Source organism: Myotis brandtii, unplaced genomic scaffold (genome assembly GCF_000412655.1).
Source record: "Myotis brandtii unplaced genomic scaffold, ASM41265v1 scaffold675, whole genome shotgun sequence".
Classification (NCBI taxonomy): domain Eukaryota; kingdom Metazoa; phylum Chordata; class Mammalia; order Chiroptera; family Vespertilionidae; genus Myotis; species Myotis brandtii.
The window spans coordinates 300138-321771 of record NW_005370635.1 but is presented as its reverse complement, the minus strand read 5'-3'; the positions used below and the strand labels follow the sequence as shown (position 1 = coordinate 321771).

General features: G+C 39.0%; 1 protein-coding gene across 1 annotated transcript in view; it reads left to right on the top strand.

Annotated features, from left to right (window-relative positions):
• Positions 1 to 21634, top strand: part of PELI2 (pellino E3 ubiquitin protein ligase family member 2) — a 123978-nt gene that overhangs the window by 89196 nt on the left and 13148 nt on the right. Inside the window, exons 4-5 of the mRNA XM_014529265.1 lie at positions 13381 to 13482; positions 20388 to 20585. Coding sequence (XP_014384751.1) covers positions 13381 to 13482; positions 20388 to 20585 — 300 coding nt within the window. The remainder of the gene's footprint in view (positions 1 to 13380; positions 13483 to 20387; positions 20586 to 21634) is intronic.

Genomic DNA, 21634 nt, shown 5'->3' with positions numbered 1-21634 from the left:
GTACTTCCAAGGAAAGACAGTTATTGTCTTACTTAAATTTTTTTATATTAGGATTGGAACTTGTAGGATTCCAGCAGGCTCAACATCTTGAAAATACCAACTGCCAAGATAAATGTTGTCTTTAGAGAGTAAATATTTTCATGTTTCTATATAACTATGATGTGGCCTTCTTGAACTGGTTTTATTCCATAAAGAAAATGAGATTCTTTAGCAGATGGACAAATTTTAAATGTAGGCCAAACCTTAAAAATAAAAATCCAAGTAAAATGAGGGGGAAAAATTGAAAACATCCCCTCTTTTAAATGAGGGCTTTTGCTTCTGGCATTATAAATAATCAATAGGGTTTTGTATTTTGTTTTATTTTGAGCAAGGGTAAATTTCAGTCTTTTTATTCTTCAGTACTCAAGGGATCACTTTGACAGCTGATAAACTGGCCTATATTAAAATAATGATATGGCAGGTCTTTGGGTATCTTAGTATGAAATCGATTTATGTCAGATTCAGTTTATAGCATCTGGAAGTTTGCCTGCTCATGGCAACAAATTAGGACTTGCATTTACTATTGACTCACTGTGACACATAGTTGAAGGAGGTTACCTATGTATTTTTTACCCAGTACTCTTTAGAAACAGCTATATCTTGTTTATCCAGTAAATGCATTATTAAAAAGAAATATGTAAATTAATTACTGAACAATGAATTTTACTTTTTCAACTTCATCATCTTGTAAAATGTTCTATTTTTATTTATAATTCTTATTTATTAGGGTTCATTGTTTCAATTAGCTTTGTTTCCTGTGAAAAGTAACTCGTATGTATGCAAATACTTATTCAGATTACAAGATGTTAGATGTTGTACCAGGCAGATGCACATGCATCCTTTAAAGCATTGTCCATGACCAATTAATTATCTCTCCCTAAAGTTTACCACCTCCTGTTCTTATGTGTGACTGTAGTTAGGTTTCTCTCCCTCTTTCTTAGTCTTAAGGTATACAACAAAGAAACCTCACCATAGTTTTAATGTTCACTGGAATAATTGTCATTTTGCAAATATATTGCGTCTTCTTCATTTCTTCCCATGCCCCTTCTTATTCATATCTAGAACCATAAAATGTTCAAAAGCAAATGAACAGCTGTTTTGAAGAATGAATTTGTTGAATGTCTATTTCTCTATCTCTTACCACGAGTGTGGTCCTCCACCCTTTTCCAGATGACCAAAGGGTGGTCCTTGTTGCAAGGTTAGATTAGACCCTTGGGTAGCCAGTAGTTCTGATGTCTACTATGTGCATTGAGATGGGTGAAATCCAGAGCACTGCCTTGAATTTCCAGGATGGTGCCTCTTCCTTATCCTTTCCTGCGTTGTGGGACCTGCCACTTAGAGTCAGTGTGGGGAGATGTCTCCAGGGCCTGCACTAAGGTATGCACTTAGAAATGGTCTGTCAATTTTGCTACACTTGAAATTGTCCCAGAGGCTCCTTACACTATCTTCATTTTTTGGATTCTTTTTTCTTCTTGCTGTTCTGAGTGGGTGTTTTTTGCTTTCTTATATTCTAAATCACTGATTTGATTCTCAGTGTTCTCTACTCTACTGTTAATTCCTTGTAAATTATTCTTCATTTCAGTTAGTGCATCCTCCACTTTTCACTGGTCCTTTTTTATGTCGTTGATGTTCTCACTAAGTTCCTTGAAGTTCTCAGTAAGTTCCATGAAGTTCTCATTAAGTTTCTTGAGCATCTTTAAAACCATTGTTTTGAACTCCGTATTTGGTAGCTTGCTTGCTTCCATTTCATTTAGTTGTTTTTCTGGAGATTTCTTCTATTTTTTCATCTGTCACATATTTCTTTGACTCCTCATTTCATCTGCTTCTCTGTGTTTGGTTCTATGTATTAGGTATAGCTGCTATGTCTCCTGGATTTGGTAGAGTGGCCTTGTGTAGTAGGTATCCTATAGAGGCCCATGGCTCAGCCTCTCCAGTCACCTGAGCTGGGCACTTTTGGTGTGTCCCTGTGTGGCTGTGTGCACTGTCCTGTTGTAGTTGAGCATTGATTGCTGTTGGCATCACTGAGAGGGACTGACCACCCCACACCAATTGGCTGTGCAGACCAGCTGTGACTACAGCAGAAGGGCTGCTGTGCAGGAGATTCCACTTTGAAGCAGGACTTGCTTCAGTGGGGCTTTGGTGCTCTCCAAATCTGCCCCTTGAGTGTGTTGCTTGTGGATGTGGTAAGGTTGAAATCTGGTGTGATCTGAAGCTGACCACTGGGTGCATTAGCTCTGGGGTCTCCAGGAAGGTGCAAAGTCAGCTAACTCCCTGTGCCCTTCCTGGAGCCACCTGGCATAAGGTACAGAGTGATCTGCAGATGGCTGCTACTTGTGTTGGACTTGGAAGTGCCCAGGAAAGGCCAACCTGTGAACCAGAATGCTACTTGTGCCGACCCTGGGGCCACTTATCGAGAGGTATGGGGCACACTGAAGCCAACTGTTGCTTGTTTGAGAGATTTTAGGAAAGTCTGAGGCCTGTAAAAGATACCCCTCTGGAGCAAGACTTGTTTCAGTGGGGCTTTGGTACTCACCAAATCTGACCCTCAAGTGTGTTGCTTGTGGATGTGTAGAGTTATAATCTGGCATGGTCTGAAGCTGTCCACTGGGTGCACTGGCTCTGGGGCCTCCCAGGAGGTACCAAGTCAGCCACTGCCTGCATCCTGCCTGGAGCCATGCTACAGAGTGATCTGCAGATGGCTGTTACTTGTGTTGGGCTTGGAGGTGCCCAGGAGAGGCCGAACTGTGAACCAAGGCGGGCTGCTTTTAGTGCCGGCCCTGGGGCCACTTATCGAGAGGTATGGGGCACACTGAAGCCAACTGTTGCTTGTTTGAGAGATTTTAGGAAAGTCTGAGGCCTGAGTTAGACCATTCATATGGAAAAGCTACTGCAAACAGCTTGGGTGGGGCTGCAAATTGGATGGGGCGGAGTGTCAGGGAATCACCAGGGTGGGGCAAACAGTATGGGACAGATTGGTAAAGATTCAGATTTGGTGACTGCCTGTTGGTAATGTGGCAGGGAGGTGTCAGCAAAGGAACAGTGACCTCTGCTGGCACTTTTGTCTGGGAGAAGGCTGTCCCCTAGTTCTTGCTCTGTTGCCAGACAATTTAGTTCCTCCCATTTGTTGATGGATCCTTTCAAGCTGCTGCCCCAGCACTGAAGCTCAGAGGGAGTTAGTCCAAGTAAGTCCATCACTGGTCCTTTAAGAGGAACTGCCTGGGACTCCAGCAACTCTCCCTATCACTCAGCCACAATACCTGCTGGTTTTTACAGCCCAAAGTTATGGGAACTTCTCTTTCCATTACTAGAACCCTGGGCTGAGTGTTCTGGTATGGGGCTGGAACCCCTTGCTCCTCACAGGAGGCCTCCACAGCCAAGATAGCCTTCCCACATAAAATGCCACATGTGGGTGTCAGACTAGCCTGTTTTATGCCTCTGCTCCTCTTACCAGTCTCAATGTGGCTTCTTTAATTCTGTAGTTGTAGGACTTCTGTTCAGCCAGATTTCAGGTGGTTCTGAATGATGGTTGTTCTGATTTAGCTGTAATTTTGATGTGGTTGTGGGAGGATGTGAGTACTGCATTTACCTACGCTCCCATCTTGACTGAAAGCCAACTTCAAGCATACCAACATTTGCATCATGGGGGTACCAGAAGGAGAAGAGAGGGAGCAATAAATTGAAAACCTATTTGAAAAAATGACAGGAAACTTATCTTACCTGGTGAAAGAAATACACATATAAGTCCAGGAAGTGCAGAGAGTGCCAAACAAGATGAACCAAGATACATCATAATTAAAATGCCAAAGGTTAAAGACAAAGAGAGAATCTTAAAAGCAGCAAGAGAAAAGCAGTTAGTTACCTACAAGGGAGCACCCATACAACTGTCAGCTGATTTCTCAACAGAAACTTTGCAGGCCAGAAGGTAGTGACAAGAAATATTCAAAGTGATGAAAAGCAAAGACCTACAACCAAGATTACTCTTCCCAACAAAGCTATCATTTTTAATTGAAAGCCAGATAAAGAGCTTCACAGACAAGAAAAAGCTAAAGGAGTTCATCACTACCAAACCAATATTACGTGAAATGTTGAGGGGTCTTCTTGAAGAAAAAGAAGAAAAAAAAGATCAAAAATATGAACAATAAAATAGCAATAAATACATATCTATGAACAATTGAATCTAAAAATCAAAATAAATGAATAAGGAATCTAATGAACAAAATAAACTAATGAATAAAATAGAACCAGAGGCATAGAAACATGGAACAGAGTACTCGACAAATCTCAGAGGGAAGGAAGTGGGGTGGGAAGAGATTAAAGAACTTAATATATGTATACATACATTACCCATGGACATAGACAATAGGGTGTTGAAGTCCTGGGGTGGGGTGGGATCTGGGTGGAAGAGGGGCAGTTGGGAGAGCAATGGGGGGACATCTGGAATACTCTCAATAATAAAGGTGTGTTTTTTAAAGAAATAGGTGTCATTTGGGTAACTAGTGCAGACTGTGTAATTGGTAATGTAATATGTTTATGTATATAGACGTGTGTCCCTGTGTGGGAAAACTGCACTTTACCCCTACTTCCAAAAGAGATGAGATGAAGTAACTGAAAGAGGAGATTGCACATTAGGTTAGCTTAATAGGTTTTAAAAGTACAAAGACATAATCTATAAAAACTTGAATCTGAACCTCTCATTGTTCAGCACTTTGTGATGAACTGTAGGGATATAGAAGTAGCTGAAGCATTTTTGCCCTTAGACAGCAATGACTTTCCTGGACACAGTACCAGCACCTGTAAGATGGCAAAACTGAGGCTCAGGGGACTTAAATAAGATGCCGAGCCCTCAGCCAGTCATTGGTGGAGTGGGAGTTCAGCCTGACCTGTACTGTCAGTCATGCAGTATACTGCCTGCATTGAAGGCTGGTTTAAAAAGACAGGAGTTCCTGCCCTCAAAGGGCTTTCCATCCGATGTAATGGTGGGATTCCTGGGGACAGATGTCCGCCAGGCACATGATTGTGTTCTTGCCCAGCTTTTCAACTACAGCGCTCGCTGTGTCATGTTTCCTGAACTGTATCTGAGTCAAGTCATCCCTGTGAACTGGTGCACCACCGACCAAGTTCACCCTCAGTGGAATAGGAGCGACTCCAAATTAAAAACAGGGTCTCCTCCAACGTTCTTGCCCTCTCTGTTATCCATGTGTGCTGAATTGCCTGCCTCCACCCTAGCCCCTGTCCAGCACTGTGTAAGTAGTAGGTTCTCTGCCAAAGTTTATCCAGTAAGTAGCTCAGGGAGCTGATCCCAGATGGGCATGGGAATGGCCCCGTGCCAAGTTCAAAGTCATTGCCTCTAACAAATAATCTTACCACTTTTATTTATTTATTGCATATAAAACACCCTTGGTTTTGATGAAAACCAAGTTTGCATTTTGTGACTTTCTAATCATAGTTATGATTTGAGCACTCATTTGAAATATGAACTATTGAAAAGATAGAATATTTGAAAGAATATGTTCATGCAAAAATAAATTATGAATTCCTTTAGCCATTTCCTCTCTTTAGAAATAGTACTCATACATATTTTATACATAAATTGACAAGGATGGCAGAGACCTCATCTTCCCTATCACAGTTTGAACCAGACTGATTGAGGATTTATTGCCTAATTATACTTGTCAGCCTGACATAAAAGTCATTAGTTCTGGAAAAACATGTTTGTCATACTGGGAGTATCTCTAATTAATGTAGTCAATATCTAATATATATCTTAAGCTAAACAGAGTAGTAATCTCCCAAGTGTATGTTACAGACTATGAGGAACTGATGGTAAACCCCTTTGGGTCATGAGGCAGTGCTCTCAGTACAGGTTTGTATTGGAGGAGAGACTATCCCATGTTACATCCTATATCTTCTGCTCTGAATACAGTGAAATCAATGCTGTGGACATCGACTCCCTCTTTTGATAAAATGTAAAGATAATAACTAAAATCTCAGAGAGGGTATGTAATTTGACTACAGTTGGTGAGTGACTCAACTAGGATTCAAACCTGGGGCCTGGTGTGTTCTTTTTTCAACATCAGCTGCACTAACCAAGTTGATCTCTGCAGTGTCCACATGTGGTCTTACTCTGTCTTCCTTCAGTACATATAAACCCGGAGCTCAGCAGGACAAACCAGGTGGTCATATTGAGACAACCATCCGGCACGAATGTTTTCTTTTGCCCGATGTTCAGTCATGTTCTGGGTTATCAGTAGATAACGCAGTGAAGCAATGCACTGCCAGTGACCTCCTGGGGCAGCTGTCATGTGACCATTTATGCTGATAGCCTCCAGTACAACCCCCCACCACTGCTCAGACCACAGTGTACACAGTGCTGCATAGTAAAATCATTCAGCAGTTATTACTGCACAGTTCACTGCAAACTCATTCATTTGCTCACAAATGTGCACATTTCTGCCATCAACATAAACATCAGAAGTTGTCTTTAAATGGAAAAGGTTCGATTCATTGGCCTCATTCAGTCCTGCCTCAAACAGATTCCATTATTATGCTTTCCCACACCGATTAAAATGTTGTTTCTGTAGCAGTGCACCCTGTCATTGAATGCTTGTACTTAGGAACCAGAATGGCTGTGAGAGGCCAGTGTAGTTATTTTCCATTTTATCAGATCCTTTCTGCAGCAATAGTTTTGCACTTATTTATTTAAATTGTATACTGGGCTGAAATAAATTAACAGTTAAAGTGGCTGAAATTAAACCTGCCTAAAACATGCAGAATAATTGGCCAGGGAGCCGGTACTTACTCTACCATGCCTTACTTAAGAGGGCAAGTTGTGGGCATCATTTGGAAGGTTATTGGGAACACAAGCTCAGATTACATTCCTTGGTGGAACTCCAAAGACAAAGAGGTCACTGGCTCCCCCCCAGGAGAGTGTACAGGACATTTCCTAGGTCTTTCCCAGCAGGTAGGCTATCAGAACAACTCCGACTTCTTTCTGAGGGGTTCTGTTGGGCACCAACGGATGGGGTGCAGTGAATAGCATCAGGCATGTGATGCAGAGCTCTTCAGAGCAGCTCTGTGAAAACTTGAGATTCATCTAGAAAAGGTCCTTCAACACATAAGCCTCACCAAGGCCCTCTCTTTTGAGAGAGAAAAACAACACTAATTATATGTACTCATCGAGGAAAGAAAGTATGCGGGTTGCTGCTGTTTCCAAAATTGCATTCATTTGATTTAGTCAGGCGCTGTGTAACCCAGGAGCAGTCGCTGCCGTTTTGTAGCAGTCAGCATCCAGGACGTCAAGACAAGAGGGGTTGGTCAGTCCCTGAGTCATTTGGTTCTAAGACATAGTAACAGAAAACTAGATGTGGATTTGAAGAAAAAGAATTTCATTTGAAATTCAGATTCTCTCTTTCTCTCTCTCTCTCTCTCTCTCTCTCTCTCTCTCTCTCTCTCTCTCTCTCTCTCTTTCACACACACACACACATACACGCTGAGTCTAGGTTAGTAAGGAATGCCCCATTTGTATACCTAATATAGGTGGTTTTCAAAGTTTGGCTTCATAACGTCTGACATAACTAGTTATTTTCTTCTCCTGTCTTCCTAGTATCTCTTCTATTCCTGCTCCAAATATATAAGGACTAAAAATTGTCCATATGACATACTTCTGCTTCCTCTGAAAATTCTTTGAATGCTCTCCAGATTCCTTTTATATATTGATCTATAAATATTCATTTTATAATATAACTCCTAATATAAAATTTTCCTCACATCTCAGACATCCAACAACTGAAGATTATCCCACAGATGACGCCTTACAGTGTTCTGGAGCACATGAAACTTCCTTTAGGAACACAGCCCCTCTCTTTGTAAAAGCACTCTGCTCCCCGTACTTGTCCCATGCCCTTGGGCATGGGGAAGGTGAGCACACAGATTACCATAATGACTTATCATAAATACTAACAAATCAGAAAAATTCCCTGGCACCAGTAGGCCTTGAGAACTGATTGGTTCGGTGGTCTTCTGTTGTGTAGCTAACTATTGCAAAACTTAGTGGTTTAGAAAAAAACATTTAATTTTTGCGAGGGTCGGGAATTTTGAAGGGCACACATGGGCAGTTTGTCTCTGATGCACATGGCAAATGCCTGGGCAGCTGAAACTGAAGGATTCGTGTCCACGGTGGCGCCTCCTCTCCCATGTCATTTCAGTCTCCAGGGACTCACCTCCTGGCCTGGGTTTCTTATGCGATGGCTCAGGGCTCCAAGAGCAAGTGTTCAGGGTGGCAAGGGGGAGCTTCGAGGCTTCTTCTGTCCTAGCCTCAAAGTTCCAGATGTCACTTATGCTGCGTTCTGTTGGTCAGCAAGTTACTAAGGGCAGCCCAGATTCAAGGGAAGATGAATTAGATTACACCTAATCTCCAAAGCAGGAAGATGTGGGCTGTCAAGGAGCTGATTGTAAAACTCCTTTGGGGAATAAATCAGTTTTGTAATTACTGGTTGCCCAACAACTACTTTGTATTTGAGGAGAAAAGTGACATGTTGCATATGGTTTCTTCTATTTTGTATTTGACTTTTGCTTAATGTAGTACAATTGGTGACCCTGGCTTTGACTCGCCATTAGTTTAAGTATGGTAATAATGCTAATTGTATGTGGACAGCAGTGGCGAGAGAGGGCTCTGAGATGACAAGAAGCGTTTAAGTCGGGGTGATTGGGAATGTAGTTGTACTTTTGACTGAAATAGGAAACCCAGGAGGAGCAAAAACATTTGGGCCCAACAATGTAATGATACTTTCTACTGCAGGTAACAAAATACCCAACCAAAGGCAACCTAAAACCCTAATTTTTCTCATAGAAGTCTGGGCAGATAATTTTAGATTTGGTTCAACTCAAAGATGTCCAGCCCCAGACTGCCTTTCTGAGCATCTTTGACCTTCTTCTCTTGTTGCAAGATAGCCACCTCAGCTCCAAGCATCACATTAATTTTTTTTTATTGACAGAGAAAGGAGAGGATCTCTCTTGATGTCTCCTGTCCCTAAGAGCTCCACACTGGTCATGATTGGGTCACATCCCATGTGCTGGCTTCAGAGGAGCCTGGGAGAGCTGGTCATGGCGTGCTTTGGCTTTTTAATTAATGGGAAGCCAGCTCTGCTAATAGGGAGAAAGGCATTAGGTAGGAAACCAGCATCTGCCTCAGTGATGAATTCTTTTCTCTCCCTAGGCTCACTTAGCAGCCTTACAGAGCTTGAACTAAATGGGCTAAATTATAACTATGATAAATTAGTGTTTTTTAGAAACCAGTTTCTCAGTGGGCTTTTTCTATTTTTGTGATTGAGAGCTAACCCACTGCTTCTTAACAAATAAAAGATTTGATTATGTCCCTTACACTTTTAAAATATAAATGAAAGCTCTTTGGCTGCCATGAAGACATATATCCATCCCATTAGGCATCGTGCAGGATTGCCTTTCTGGTATCATTACACATTATACATCTTCCTAAGTGCCTTATGTGTGTGTGAGTTTGTAAGAGGAAGAGGATCCCGTAGACATTATGAACCTTGTTTGTTTCAGAATCGAGTCTCAGAACCAGGACAACCAATTCTCTGTTCCCCTGAATGGCAGAGGATGACTGAGCCGGGCCTGTGGCACAAGCAGAGTAAAACTCAGAAAGCATAGATCTCGGCTAGAGAAAGGAAGTGTCTTGGCTCAGAATGGGCATAGTGTGGGCACCTGGAATTGCAGAGTAGTGCTTAAATTCCTAAGCTGGGTAAAGTTGGAATCCTTTATTTTGTGGATCTGTAATTGTAATGGTCTATGCTGTAATTTTCCAATGGTGATATTTTTCACTGGATAAAATTCACATGTAATAAATTGGGGCTGAGAGTGTCGCTAATGGTACCTTTGCTGGAACAGTAGGAGGAGGAGAGGAAGACCCGAGGAAAGAAGCCCTGACTCTCATTTGCATCTGGAGCAGTGTATGCTTTCATCTGGCATCCATTGAATGCCTACATGCCCATAGTGCAGGGCATAGAAGAAGAGACCAGACCAGGGCTGCCTCTGAGGCACTGGCAGCAACTCTGCCTTCTCATCACTGTAGAAAGTGAATGTGGGAAATCACCAGTGTCTACAGCAAGCTGGTTGAACTGGTTTTCCTTATAAAGTGTTTAATTTCCAAATTTGAGTTGGTATAGTAAAATCACATTATGTTACAGTAATTGTGTTTGAACTAAATTATGGTGAGTGCCAAGAGAAGGCCTTAGCCACTCTCTGATATTTCAGAAATAGATTTCAAAGCAACTTTGTGCCTTAGGGGGAATTTCGTTTCCATAATACCTGAAAAGATTGACTCAAGTCAGTGAATCTGTCATTTACTAAAAGGTGTATTTCTAAAAGTCCTGTTTTAAACGTTAAAGGTATTATTGAAAATTTGATACCTCTAACCAAAATAAAAAAGCTAATGCCTTATATACTTCCAGAAAGTAAGCAAAAACGGATGTCAAGCTTATACTCTTCCCCTTAGCTTCCCCTAACCACACAGATCTGGCCCCACTCTAGACTTTAATATGCAACCAAGATTACATGAGCCCTAATTCATGTCATCAGGGGAATCGGGCACCTCTCCCAGTGGTGGCCTTAAGTGTCCTGGTTTTGACTGCCACTTTTTGCTCCAAATCTTAATCCTGGCTTGAATCCCAGGCTTCTAGGGCCCGCGCATTGCCATGCCTCTCTCCGCTGTGGGTACAGCCTGTTCGGGCCCCAGGGCACTGGCATTCAGGTCTCTTTTACGGCAAGCCTCCTCTCCTGGCTCAGCACTAACAGGGAAATCACTGCAGAGTGAGTTAGAGGTGTCTGGCACCCCTCGCTCCTCTGTCATCCCTGCTACAGGGCACTGCATTGCTTGCTGGCTGGGGCCACCCACCACCTTCCGGGACTTGCTTCTCCCTGCAGCATCTCTTTTCCCACTTCCTAGTCTTCCCCACATCCAGAGGCTTCCAGAATGTAACCCTGGGCTGGGACTTCCTTAATCACAAAGTCTCAGAAAAGTGTTTTTCTAACCCCAAATCACCCACCTTTCCTAACCCTGGTGATTCAGGTTTAGCCATATTAAAAAAAAAAACAAAAAAAAAAAACTGGCAGAAGTTTGAAATTATAAACTTTCTTTAGTGGGCTCAATATTCAGGGTATCCTGGGTCAGGCATTCAAGACCTCAGAGTCCCTGAGCTTTCTTCCCTGTTTGGGGTTGGCCAGCAGGGGTTCACCTACATCTCTGAGTTTCTCTTTGCTATGGGCATTTCCCAGATATGGCTCCACTTCCTATAAATAGACTTTTTAATATGTTTCATAGGCATATAATAGTTCAAATCAGAAGAATAATTTTAGAATAAAACACCTTAGAAGAATTGGGTCAATAACAACTTAGAGTCTATAAAAGGGCTATTTCTGGTGCCTGCCAGAGTGGCAGTGGGGGCGGGGAGGTGTCCAGGCTGTGTGAGGTCATGGGGTGAGTACAGCAAGTCTACTTGGGGCACCAATGTCCCAGCAAATTTGGAAGACCTGTTTAAATGTTAAAACTACAAGCATGCTATAGGGTAGAGTACAAAGTTTATAATAATTTTAAGGTAGGAAGTTTTACCCATGAAGAGTTTCACTTCAGGGCTGCTGTCCCAGACGGCTCCAGGGGGTCAGTTAAGGCAACTATGATAGAAGTTTGAGAAACACTGTGCTTAAGAAAGTACAAAAATGTGTAACTGTAAGAGGTGTTATGCTATGGCATTGGTTACTCCTTATTCTGCAGATAATTGGCAAACTACAGACATTCTTGTTTTATGTAGCATGTGTGCCAAGAAAGTTATGTTTGAGTTGATTCATTTGTAAATTGAATACCTGTAAATGCAGTAAACACTTTTTTAAAAATCCTAAAATAAATTATTGTATACATACTCCCTGGTTATTAGTTTTGTAAGTTTGAGTTTAATAAAGTTATTTTTCTTAAAATGGATTTTTGTCACTTAACTATAAAGATAAACATCAACTCATCTTAAATTGGAAATAGTGCTATATTAATTTGACTTTCAAAAAATGTCATTTTATCAATACCATTGAATTTATCTGATTCATACCAATAAAAATTTAAGATTATATTTGTTGCTGAAGTGGAGTAGTACAAGTAATATTTTTTAGGTTCCTGCTCATATAAAATATTTTTGTTTTTATTTTTAATGCTTAATATTATCTTAATGAAGCACATACAACAGAACATCAGTTTGGTCATGCAGTTTTTCAGGGCAGCTGATTAAATAAGCATGAGATGAACCAGGCTAACTTCTAACTTGATTTGGAATCTCATACTATTTATTACTCTAAGCAATTATGTGAGCCAAATATAAATGTTCAGACATTTTCAGTAGCACGCTGTTTATGTCCAGCTACTTCCAAATGCTTTCTTGATCTTCAGACAGTATCATCTTCAGTAAGTGTCTAATAGGTAGGCTTATTAAAGTTTTATTGTACTTAATGTAAAGGAGTGGAGATGAAGATAAAGTAGAATGGATAAAATGTCATTGGAATAATTTGAAGTACAATTTAAGTAAACTTTGTTGTTAATTTGGAAATTTAAAAGTATGTGACCACAACTTAAGATGCATTCAAATATATCATTATGGAGGAAATAAGAACAGTATTGTATTATTGGTTTCTAGATTTTTTGAATAAGACTATTAACTTTAGTCTAAAAATATAAAGATAAAGCCAACTTAGCTACCCTATTTATTAATTCAGTAACTATCTGAGTTAAGCAACTGCTTTATAGAAGATTTAAATAAGATGTAGAACAGTATAAATATGATTGTCAGCTAGACAAGTACATTACTATATAGAAATTCTTACAGAGCATTAATTTTTCAGTGAATCTTTTAATATGATTATAATCTCTATTACACAGGAAAATACTATAAAAATGTTATTGACTTACCTATGTAGTGTGAAAAAAGTTTTAAAATTTTAAATCAATCATATTAGTCTAAAATTTTATCACTGAGTTAAAGTAACAGAAAGTAGATGTTTTCTGGACTATGATTAAATCAAGACTTGCAAACTAGTAAATTAGCTTTGAATTGAAATAACTAAAATATTTTTCATATTAAGATAGAATATTGGGTAACACCAGAAGTTCGACTATTGAGTGCTCTGAATCAGGGCACAGCACAGGGACAGGCTCTGAGTGTTAGGAAAATGCTGACTTGCGTTGGGTTTTGCTGGTAGAATGATGTCTCTACTACAAACGGAATTGTGAGTAAGTTGTTGAAATGAAATTTTAACGAATTTTTATTTTTTCTATTTCATTATTAGGCCATCAGCTGCAAAGGTCAACACAGTATATCATACACTCTGTCAAGGAATCAGACTGTGGTGGTCGAATATACACACGATAAAGATACGGATATGTTTCAGGTAACATGTTTCTTTATACTGGAAATTTTAGGACATTATTCCTTCAGTTCTATATTTTGATATGTGATCAGACCTTCTAGCACATTAGCTTTTAGTGATACCCAAGGGGAAAGAGGTGAGGATTATTCCTATTTGGTTTTTGAGAGACTAAGAAAACTTAATTCTAAAACTGCAGAAGGAAGTATAAAGGCTACATTCTCAAATCTCAATGTAATAAAAATAGACTTTAATAAGAATAAAATTTTTATAGCCAGCTACTTTTAAAAGTCAACATGTTTAAAATACTTCCTAAATAACACTTGAATGAAAGGTGACATCAAAAATACAATTTTAGGCCTTTTTAAAAAACAACTGGGAACATTATATAGCAAAACTCATTTGATATGACTGACAGCATACTCAAAAGAAATGTAAAAACTTAAGTGCTTTTATTATTTGGAAGGGAGGAAGCAAGGGAGGGAAGAAGAGAAGCAGAGAGGATCAAAGGGCCAGGGAAGTGAACATTTATCTCAAAAAGTTCTGTTTAAAAAAATGACACTAAGAAAGTAGAGGTTCAGGAATAGTTCTAGTGATATATATTAGAATATCCAGAAATACATCAAAAGAAAGTAGGAGGAAGGAAGTAATAAAGGGGGAAAAAATTATCATTAGTTTAAAAAGAGAATTACTATATCTAAGATTTGGTACTTTAAAACAACAGAAAATTAAAATCAAGGCTAATTTAAAAAACAAATAAAGCAAACACAAATTGGAAACCATGAGGGTTTGCATTTATATATGGAGAGTTAAATTATTAAATGATGTTGAAACAAATGTCAAAAAAAAGTATCATAGATACATCAAAAAGGATTAAAATAACTCTTGCAAATAAGAAAATATGCTCAATTTATCAGACTGGCAAAAATCCAAAAGGTTTTGTCAAAGATGTGGGAGGCAGGCTTCTACATGCTATAAATTGGTATGATCTCTATGGGATGGTGATTTGGAAATACCTATGAAAAATACAAAATGTTTATACTCTTAGACTCAGCTCTTCTTCTAAAGCTCTTTTCTTCCTAGAGATTTACCTCAGAGATACCCCTGCACACTTACAAAATGATATTTTTATCAAGTTTCTGCTTGACGCATGGTTTACTAACAAAAGATTACAAACAACCTAAATATACTTTAATAGGGGACCAGTTCCGTGAATTTGGGGATATAGTCGGGGCCTCCAAGACTATAAAACAGAATAAGCAGTCACAGAAAGAGTTCCAAACATATTTAAAGAATTAAATATTAATACTATTAAATATATTTTTATTGTGTCATTGATAGCATTATATTCAGTTAAGATTAATGTCGAATGTTAGTAAAGTAAATAATATTAAATATATTAAATTGTAAATAGCATATTAATCATTAAATATTAAATAAGTATTATTAAATGTTTAAATAATGGTTATATGCAATAAGTAAAGCAGTTGCCTTTGGGGAAGAGGGATAGGCAGGTGATATACAGGGAGGTATTTCATACTTTTTTATTTCTTGAATCATGTTAATGTGTTAGCTATTTTATAAAATGACTAAACAATTATGGGTAGATAGAGCCATCATCATAGTCATAGTCATAGGTATAGACATAGTTATTTAAGTGCTAGTTTGAACTCAAAAGTAAGATTTATCAAATTCAGACAAAATATTAAGTGGTTTTACTCTTCATGCCATTTTATTTGATAATATTCCCAATATTTTTTTCTCATTCTACTAAATATCTTAGTAGTTTTAGATGGTAACATTAGCATCTATATAGTTGAGGAAAATGTTTAAGAATAACACTATTTTTTCAATAGTTATTTCTTAAAAGGTGTGAGTGTGTTTATTTCACAGTGCTCAAGCTCACTGTCATAATCCTCCATTCACAGTTTCATTTCATGAGTGCCTACTGTGTGTCAGAAACTCACCTAGTTCCTAAACATAGACCACTATGGCTACCTCTCATGGAGCCTACATTCTAGAGGAGGCAAATAGACCACAAACAAGCAGGCATTCAGGCAGAAGGCCAAGGCCTCAGGGTAGGAGCAGAGTGAAGGAGGAGGGAAATGACCTGAGATGACCTTGGAAAGGTAGGCAGAGGCGGGGAGAGGTAGGGCCTTTAGGCCAAGTAAAGAACTTGGGTTTTATTCTAGGAGTTTGGGAGAAGCTATTGGAGGATTTTAAGTAAGAGAGAGTTATAATCTGATTTATGTGTTTAAAAGATAGCTCCAGCTACTTTCTGTAGAGGAGAATGTAGGAGGCCAGTGTGAAACTGGAAAACCAGTTTGGAAGCTAAGGTAATGCAATCCAAGTAAGAGCTGGTGGTAATTGGAACAAAGGTGAGGAAAAATGTGTTTTGGAGGTAGTGTGGACAGGATTTCAACAAGATTAAACATGGGTGTCGATGAAGGAACCAAGGATAATTCTTGGTTATTGATTTTTAGCTTGAGCAAATTGGATGCCAATCATTGACATAGGGAATCCAAGGTCTAAGGGGGACCTAGGTTCTGTTTGGAACATGTTACATTTGATATGCTTATTAGACATCCAAGTGTGTGCACTGGGTGTGCTAGTCTGAAGCTCGGGGGAGAGATCAGGGCTTTGTGGCTAATAGCTGGGATTTGATTAGATTACCCAGGGAGAGAACAAAAAGAGAAGGAAAGGGAGCTATTTACCAACTAGCCTAGAGGGGTTTCATTATTTGAATGCCAGGTACAAATGTGTCAGCATATGCTGGCTGACTATAAGCCCTGGAAACCTCCACAAGAGCCTTGGGAGAGAAGCTCAGTTGCAGTGGGTTGAGGAGAGATGTTAAGGGAATGAGTAAAGAAATGGAAGCAGTAACTAGTGAGGGGTTTTTCAAGAAGTATTGCTGTTAAATGAATCAGAAATGAGGTAATAGTTTGAGGGTTGCCTGCAGGCAAAGGAAAGTGTTTTTTAAAGACGAGAGACAAGAACAGTGCTACTCAAACTCCTGGGCAGAGCAGCAAAAGTCTGTTAACAGTAACTGGCACCTCGTTTCTCGAACTTAATTTGTTCCTGAAGGCTGTTTGAGAAGCGATGTGTTTGAAAACCGAATCATTTTTTCCCATTAGAAATTATGTAAATTGAATTAATCTGTTCCAGACCCCCAAATGATTCAGTTTTAATCTTTCTTATATACACTACATGTCTAATTTACTGTTTAATTTATAAACACTTCTTAAATTTATCAAACTACCCACTACTAGCTTTAAACATATTTTTCATATATCACTGCCTCAGAAATGCTACCACCAGCTAACTGCTTTTCCTTGATCCAGTCAACAGCAGTTTTTCTACCTATTCAATTGCCTGTTGTTGTTGTTTCATGAGCATTTTCACATCCTTAGCAACATTAGCACTCTTGATGGCCTCTTTATGTTTTAATTGTGCTAATAGTATATTTTGTATATGGGCCAGCAACAAAAGCATTCTCTCCTTTGTTTGTTGCCTGAGAGATGCTTTTTATCATGCTGAGGTATCAGCATGAAAGGGTTGTCAGGTGGAAAACTGAAGGTTTTGGTCAACCAAGACATTTTTTTATGAAAAACTTGGTCAAGAACCGAATTGTTCAAGATGGAGCTGTTTGAGAACCGAGGGAACACTGAGTGAGATGAGTAGGAAATTGGAAGCTGTTAAGCAGTTTGGTATTCCTGAAGCATCGGAATGGGTGATCATTTTTCCAATACTCATGTTATTGTATTTTTATAAGGTATCAGTGGCAAGTTGAAATTTACAAAACAAAAAAACTTGTTCTTTCCTCCAAGGAGGCACAGATTGAGAAGCTCCAGGGTGTGTTTGATAGCTGGCATGATCCAGTCTCCAGAGAGAAATTGATGATGCAGGAGAGAGGGAAGGGTGGCAGGAGCAAATATTGGGAGCAAAATCCTTAGGAGGCGGAGAACATTGGGATCTCATGCATCCGTGGAGAGATGGGTCCTGAATAGCAGTGGCAATATGTCATTCTTGTCTTAGGAGGGAAGCCAGATAACATTACAGGTGCAGGGATGTGGGAAGGGTTGGTCGGGGAAATGTGAGGGAGGCCCTTTCAGATGCTCCCGTACTATCTTACCTGTACTGACTTCGACTGACAATCAAGCAAACCCAAACTCTTCTAGGTATATTAAAATGTAAAGTGCTGAACGATGCTGTGTCTGTATCAGTAGTAAGGATTAAAGTTCTCCATGTGGCTACTGTATGAATATCAGCACTATATGAATATCTTGGCTTGTCTACATGAAATAATGTAAAGTTGATCCAGTAAACAAAAGAAAGAACAGGACCTAGTTTTTCCACAGTGGGTGAGTTTTCAGTAGGAAAGTGGCTCAATTTTTTTCCTGGCAAAAGCCCCCTGAAGTTTGTGTTCTACGGTATATATAATAATAAAAGCATAATATGCTAATTAGACCAGATGTACTTCTGGACGAAGTCGGGGCTGCAAGGGAAGCCCGGGTCCCAGGTGCCAGAAGGAAGGAAGCCGGTGCTGGCAGCTGTGGGGGAAGGAAGACCTACTCTTGCACCAATTTCGTGCATCAGGCCTCTAGTAAGATTATACTCGCGCTCTGCAGGTTAGTTTTAAGTGGAAGCGAATTGATAAACAAATCTTATATGACCAGTCAGATAAGTATCATGACTTGAAATAATTGATCCTAGCAGTATGTTCCAGCTGGAATAAAATGTCATGTATTACAGTCAATTTCAGTTAATTCATCAAGACATTAATTTAATACCTTGGGATGAGATCAGAATGGCCTTTCTTGAAGAGAATAATCGCTGTAGACAAGGAGCAGTTGTGTGACATTCTACTAGAGCGTGGTTTTAGCTTTGAACTTACAACAACTTAAAAAGGCATGGAGGTGACAAATAAGGTCAGAGACTGTGTTGTTATGAGAACTCTGGTTTTGTGTGGTGACCAGGCAATTTTAGAACTTTTCACATTTTCTAAGCTTCATTGGAATAGAGGTTCAGGATGGGTTTGTTTCTGAGTTTGGAGTAGCCTTTATTTTCTCCTTTATGCTTTCCAATATTTGTGAAATATTTTGTATAAGTATTTTTTACTTCTTTAATTGAATAAAAGTCTTTTAAAGTGAAATAAGTCAGACACAGAAAGACAAAAACTATATAATATCACTTATATGTATAATCTTTAAAAAAATAAAAATCATAGAAACAGTCTAGAATGGTAGTTTCCAGGGGCTGAGGGTGGGGGAGGGGTTTGGTAGAGATGTTGGTCAAACAGTATAAACTTCCAGATGTAAGATGAATAAGTTCTGGGGATTTAATATACCACATGGTGATTATAGTTAATAATGCTGATTATATCCTTGAAAGTAGCTAATAATGCTGATTACATACTTGAAAGTAGCTAAGAAAATAGACTTAAAAGGGACTTTAAAAAAATTAGAGTGGTCTGAATCAGAACTTCTGAGTTACACGCCCAGCTTTTAAATGAATCTAGCAGAGAGGAGAGTCTGCCACTTCAAAAAGATGAATTGTATGATGATATGATTTTGTAATACCTCTAATTTACATTTTATGTTGCATTTTTAAACAAGTTACAGGTTTTCTAAACTTGAAATGCATACATTCAGGCAATATGTATCTAGTTAAGTTGATGAATTTCCGTGAGCCCAGTGGTTTAGTTTATTCCAGGCACATTTCATTAGGACAAGAAATTAAGGTTTGTAAAAAAAAATACAGGAGAAAAGAGATGTCTATTGTTGGTTGGTTTGCGATAGTCTATGCATGTGAATATATATGTGAGACTTACAAAAGAAATTTAGTATTGTTCCAGGAAGCAAGCAGAGCTAAATTATGCAATATATATTAATACCTTCCCTTTTATGCATTTGGATAAAAAGTGTATTACATTGCTTATATTTTAGGTAGAATTTTGAGATCCAGATAAAGATTCCTGGGAAATTGCCTTTTGCGGATCTTACATGTACACATCTGTGTTCCTCCCGTTGGCAGCTTCTGAATCAAAGTCACTATTGTTAGAACATTAATATGTTTAGCAAGAAATTATTCACTTACATATAAGTGATTTTAAGTTAAGAAGTCTCTTTGGCATATATATCATCACCGTTTTCCAGTGGAGATCCATAGAAAATCATTACATAAACATTTTACTATTTTGTCTTGAGATTTCCTTATTTGTAAACAAATACTTCTGTTCACAGGACAGAACAATTCCTGTCTTATTTGGATTTATTGAATATGAAAAGCTTTATTAGAACTGTAAGATCTGGCCAATGAAATATATGCTTTTTGGCAGCATTTAAACTTAACCAAGGAAAGAAAGCCAATATAATATTATTGGCAACTTTTTAGACTTTCCGAAGAGAATTTTTTTAAAATCCCGAATTGAAATATTAAGACCAGCTTTTTAAATCTTTCATTTGACTGCATCCAAACTTCGGCTGACTTGAATAGCCCTTTACATCCTCCTTACACTGAGGAATGGTAACAGGTTGTTGTTGTTTTTTTGTGTGTGTTTTTTTTAATATATTTTATTGATTTTTTTACAGAGAGGAAGGGAGAGGGATAGAGAGTTAGAAACATCGATCAGCTGCCTTCTGCACACCCCCTACTGGGGATGTGCCCGCAACCAAGGTACATGCCCTTGACCTGAATCGAACCTGGGACCCTTGAGTCCACAGGCCGATGCTCTATCCACTGAGCCAAACCGGTTAGGGCGGTAACAGGTTTTTGATCTTAGGTCTGGGTTAGGGCTCTTCTTTTCCCTTAAATTCTGACCTTCAGAGCAGAGATAAGGAATGTTAAAGGGATCCTGAACTCTCACTCCATTTGAGCAAAATATGATGACATATTTTTCAAGTGAGTTATGAGTGCTTTTATTTACTCAGGTGGGCAGATCAACCGAGAGCCCCATCGACTTCGTCGTCACAGACACAGTTTCCGGCGGTCAGAACAGTGACGAAGCCCAGATCACACAAAGCACCATATCCAGGTTTGCCTGCAGGATTGTCTGTGACAGGAATGAGCCTTATACAGCACGGATATTCGCAGCCGGATTCGACTCTTCCAAAAACATATTTCTTGGAGTAAGTACTATTAAGTACCTTGTTTCAAGAAAAGCACCCACTGTCTGGCCAGTGTTGCTCAGTGGTTGAGCATTGACCTGTGAACCAGGAGGTCATGGTTTGATTCCCAGTCAGGGCACATGCCCAGGTTGTGGGCTCAATCCCCAGTGTGGGGCTTGTAGGAGGCAGCGATCAATGATTCTCTGTCATCATTGATGTTTCTTTCTCTCTCTCTCTCTCTCTCTTTCTTTCCCTTCCTCTCTCTCTCTCTCTCTTTCTCTTTCTCTCTCTGTCTTTCCCTTTCTCTCTGAAATCAATAAAAATATAAAAAGAAAAAGAAAAGCACCCATTATTATCATATATGACATATAATTGTGACCAAAAAATGTATTTTATGTGATGCCTCTACTTAAATTTTGAGATTTTAATTTTCAGATGGCCAGTTTGAAAAGCTGTTATTAAAAATCTGAAAATAATCGCCATTACTTGTTTTACTTGCTATAATTACAATATGTATAGGAATTAATTTTTAAAGTATATCTCTTAACATTGTGCATAATGTATTTATGATAGTTTTAAGGGGGTTTATTTTATAGGGAAAATAAATGGTCAAATCTAGATAATTAGAGTTCAAAGGAAAATGTCAATTATTCATTCTTTCAGAAATTGAGTGTTTGCTGTATATTGGGTTATAGATGTGATATCACAGAGAACAAAACATTAAAATTTCTGCCTTCATAGGGTTTCATGTAAATTAAATCCAAAAGTTTTAGTGAATATCCAGTTTTCAGAGAGGAAGGGAAAGGGAGAGAGAAAGATAGAAACATCAATGATGAGAGAGAATCATTGATTGGCTGCCTCCTGCAGGCCCCATACTGGAGATTGAGCCTGCAACCCGGGCACCAGGCATATGGCCTGACCGGGAATCAAACCGTGACTTCCCGGTTCACAGGTCGATGCTCAACCACTGAGCTAAACCGGCCAGCCCATATAGTTCCTTCTTTGAATCAGGATATTTTTGTAGGGAAAATAAAAACACTCAAAATGGCCTAAACCATAATAAAATTGTA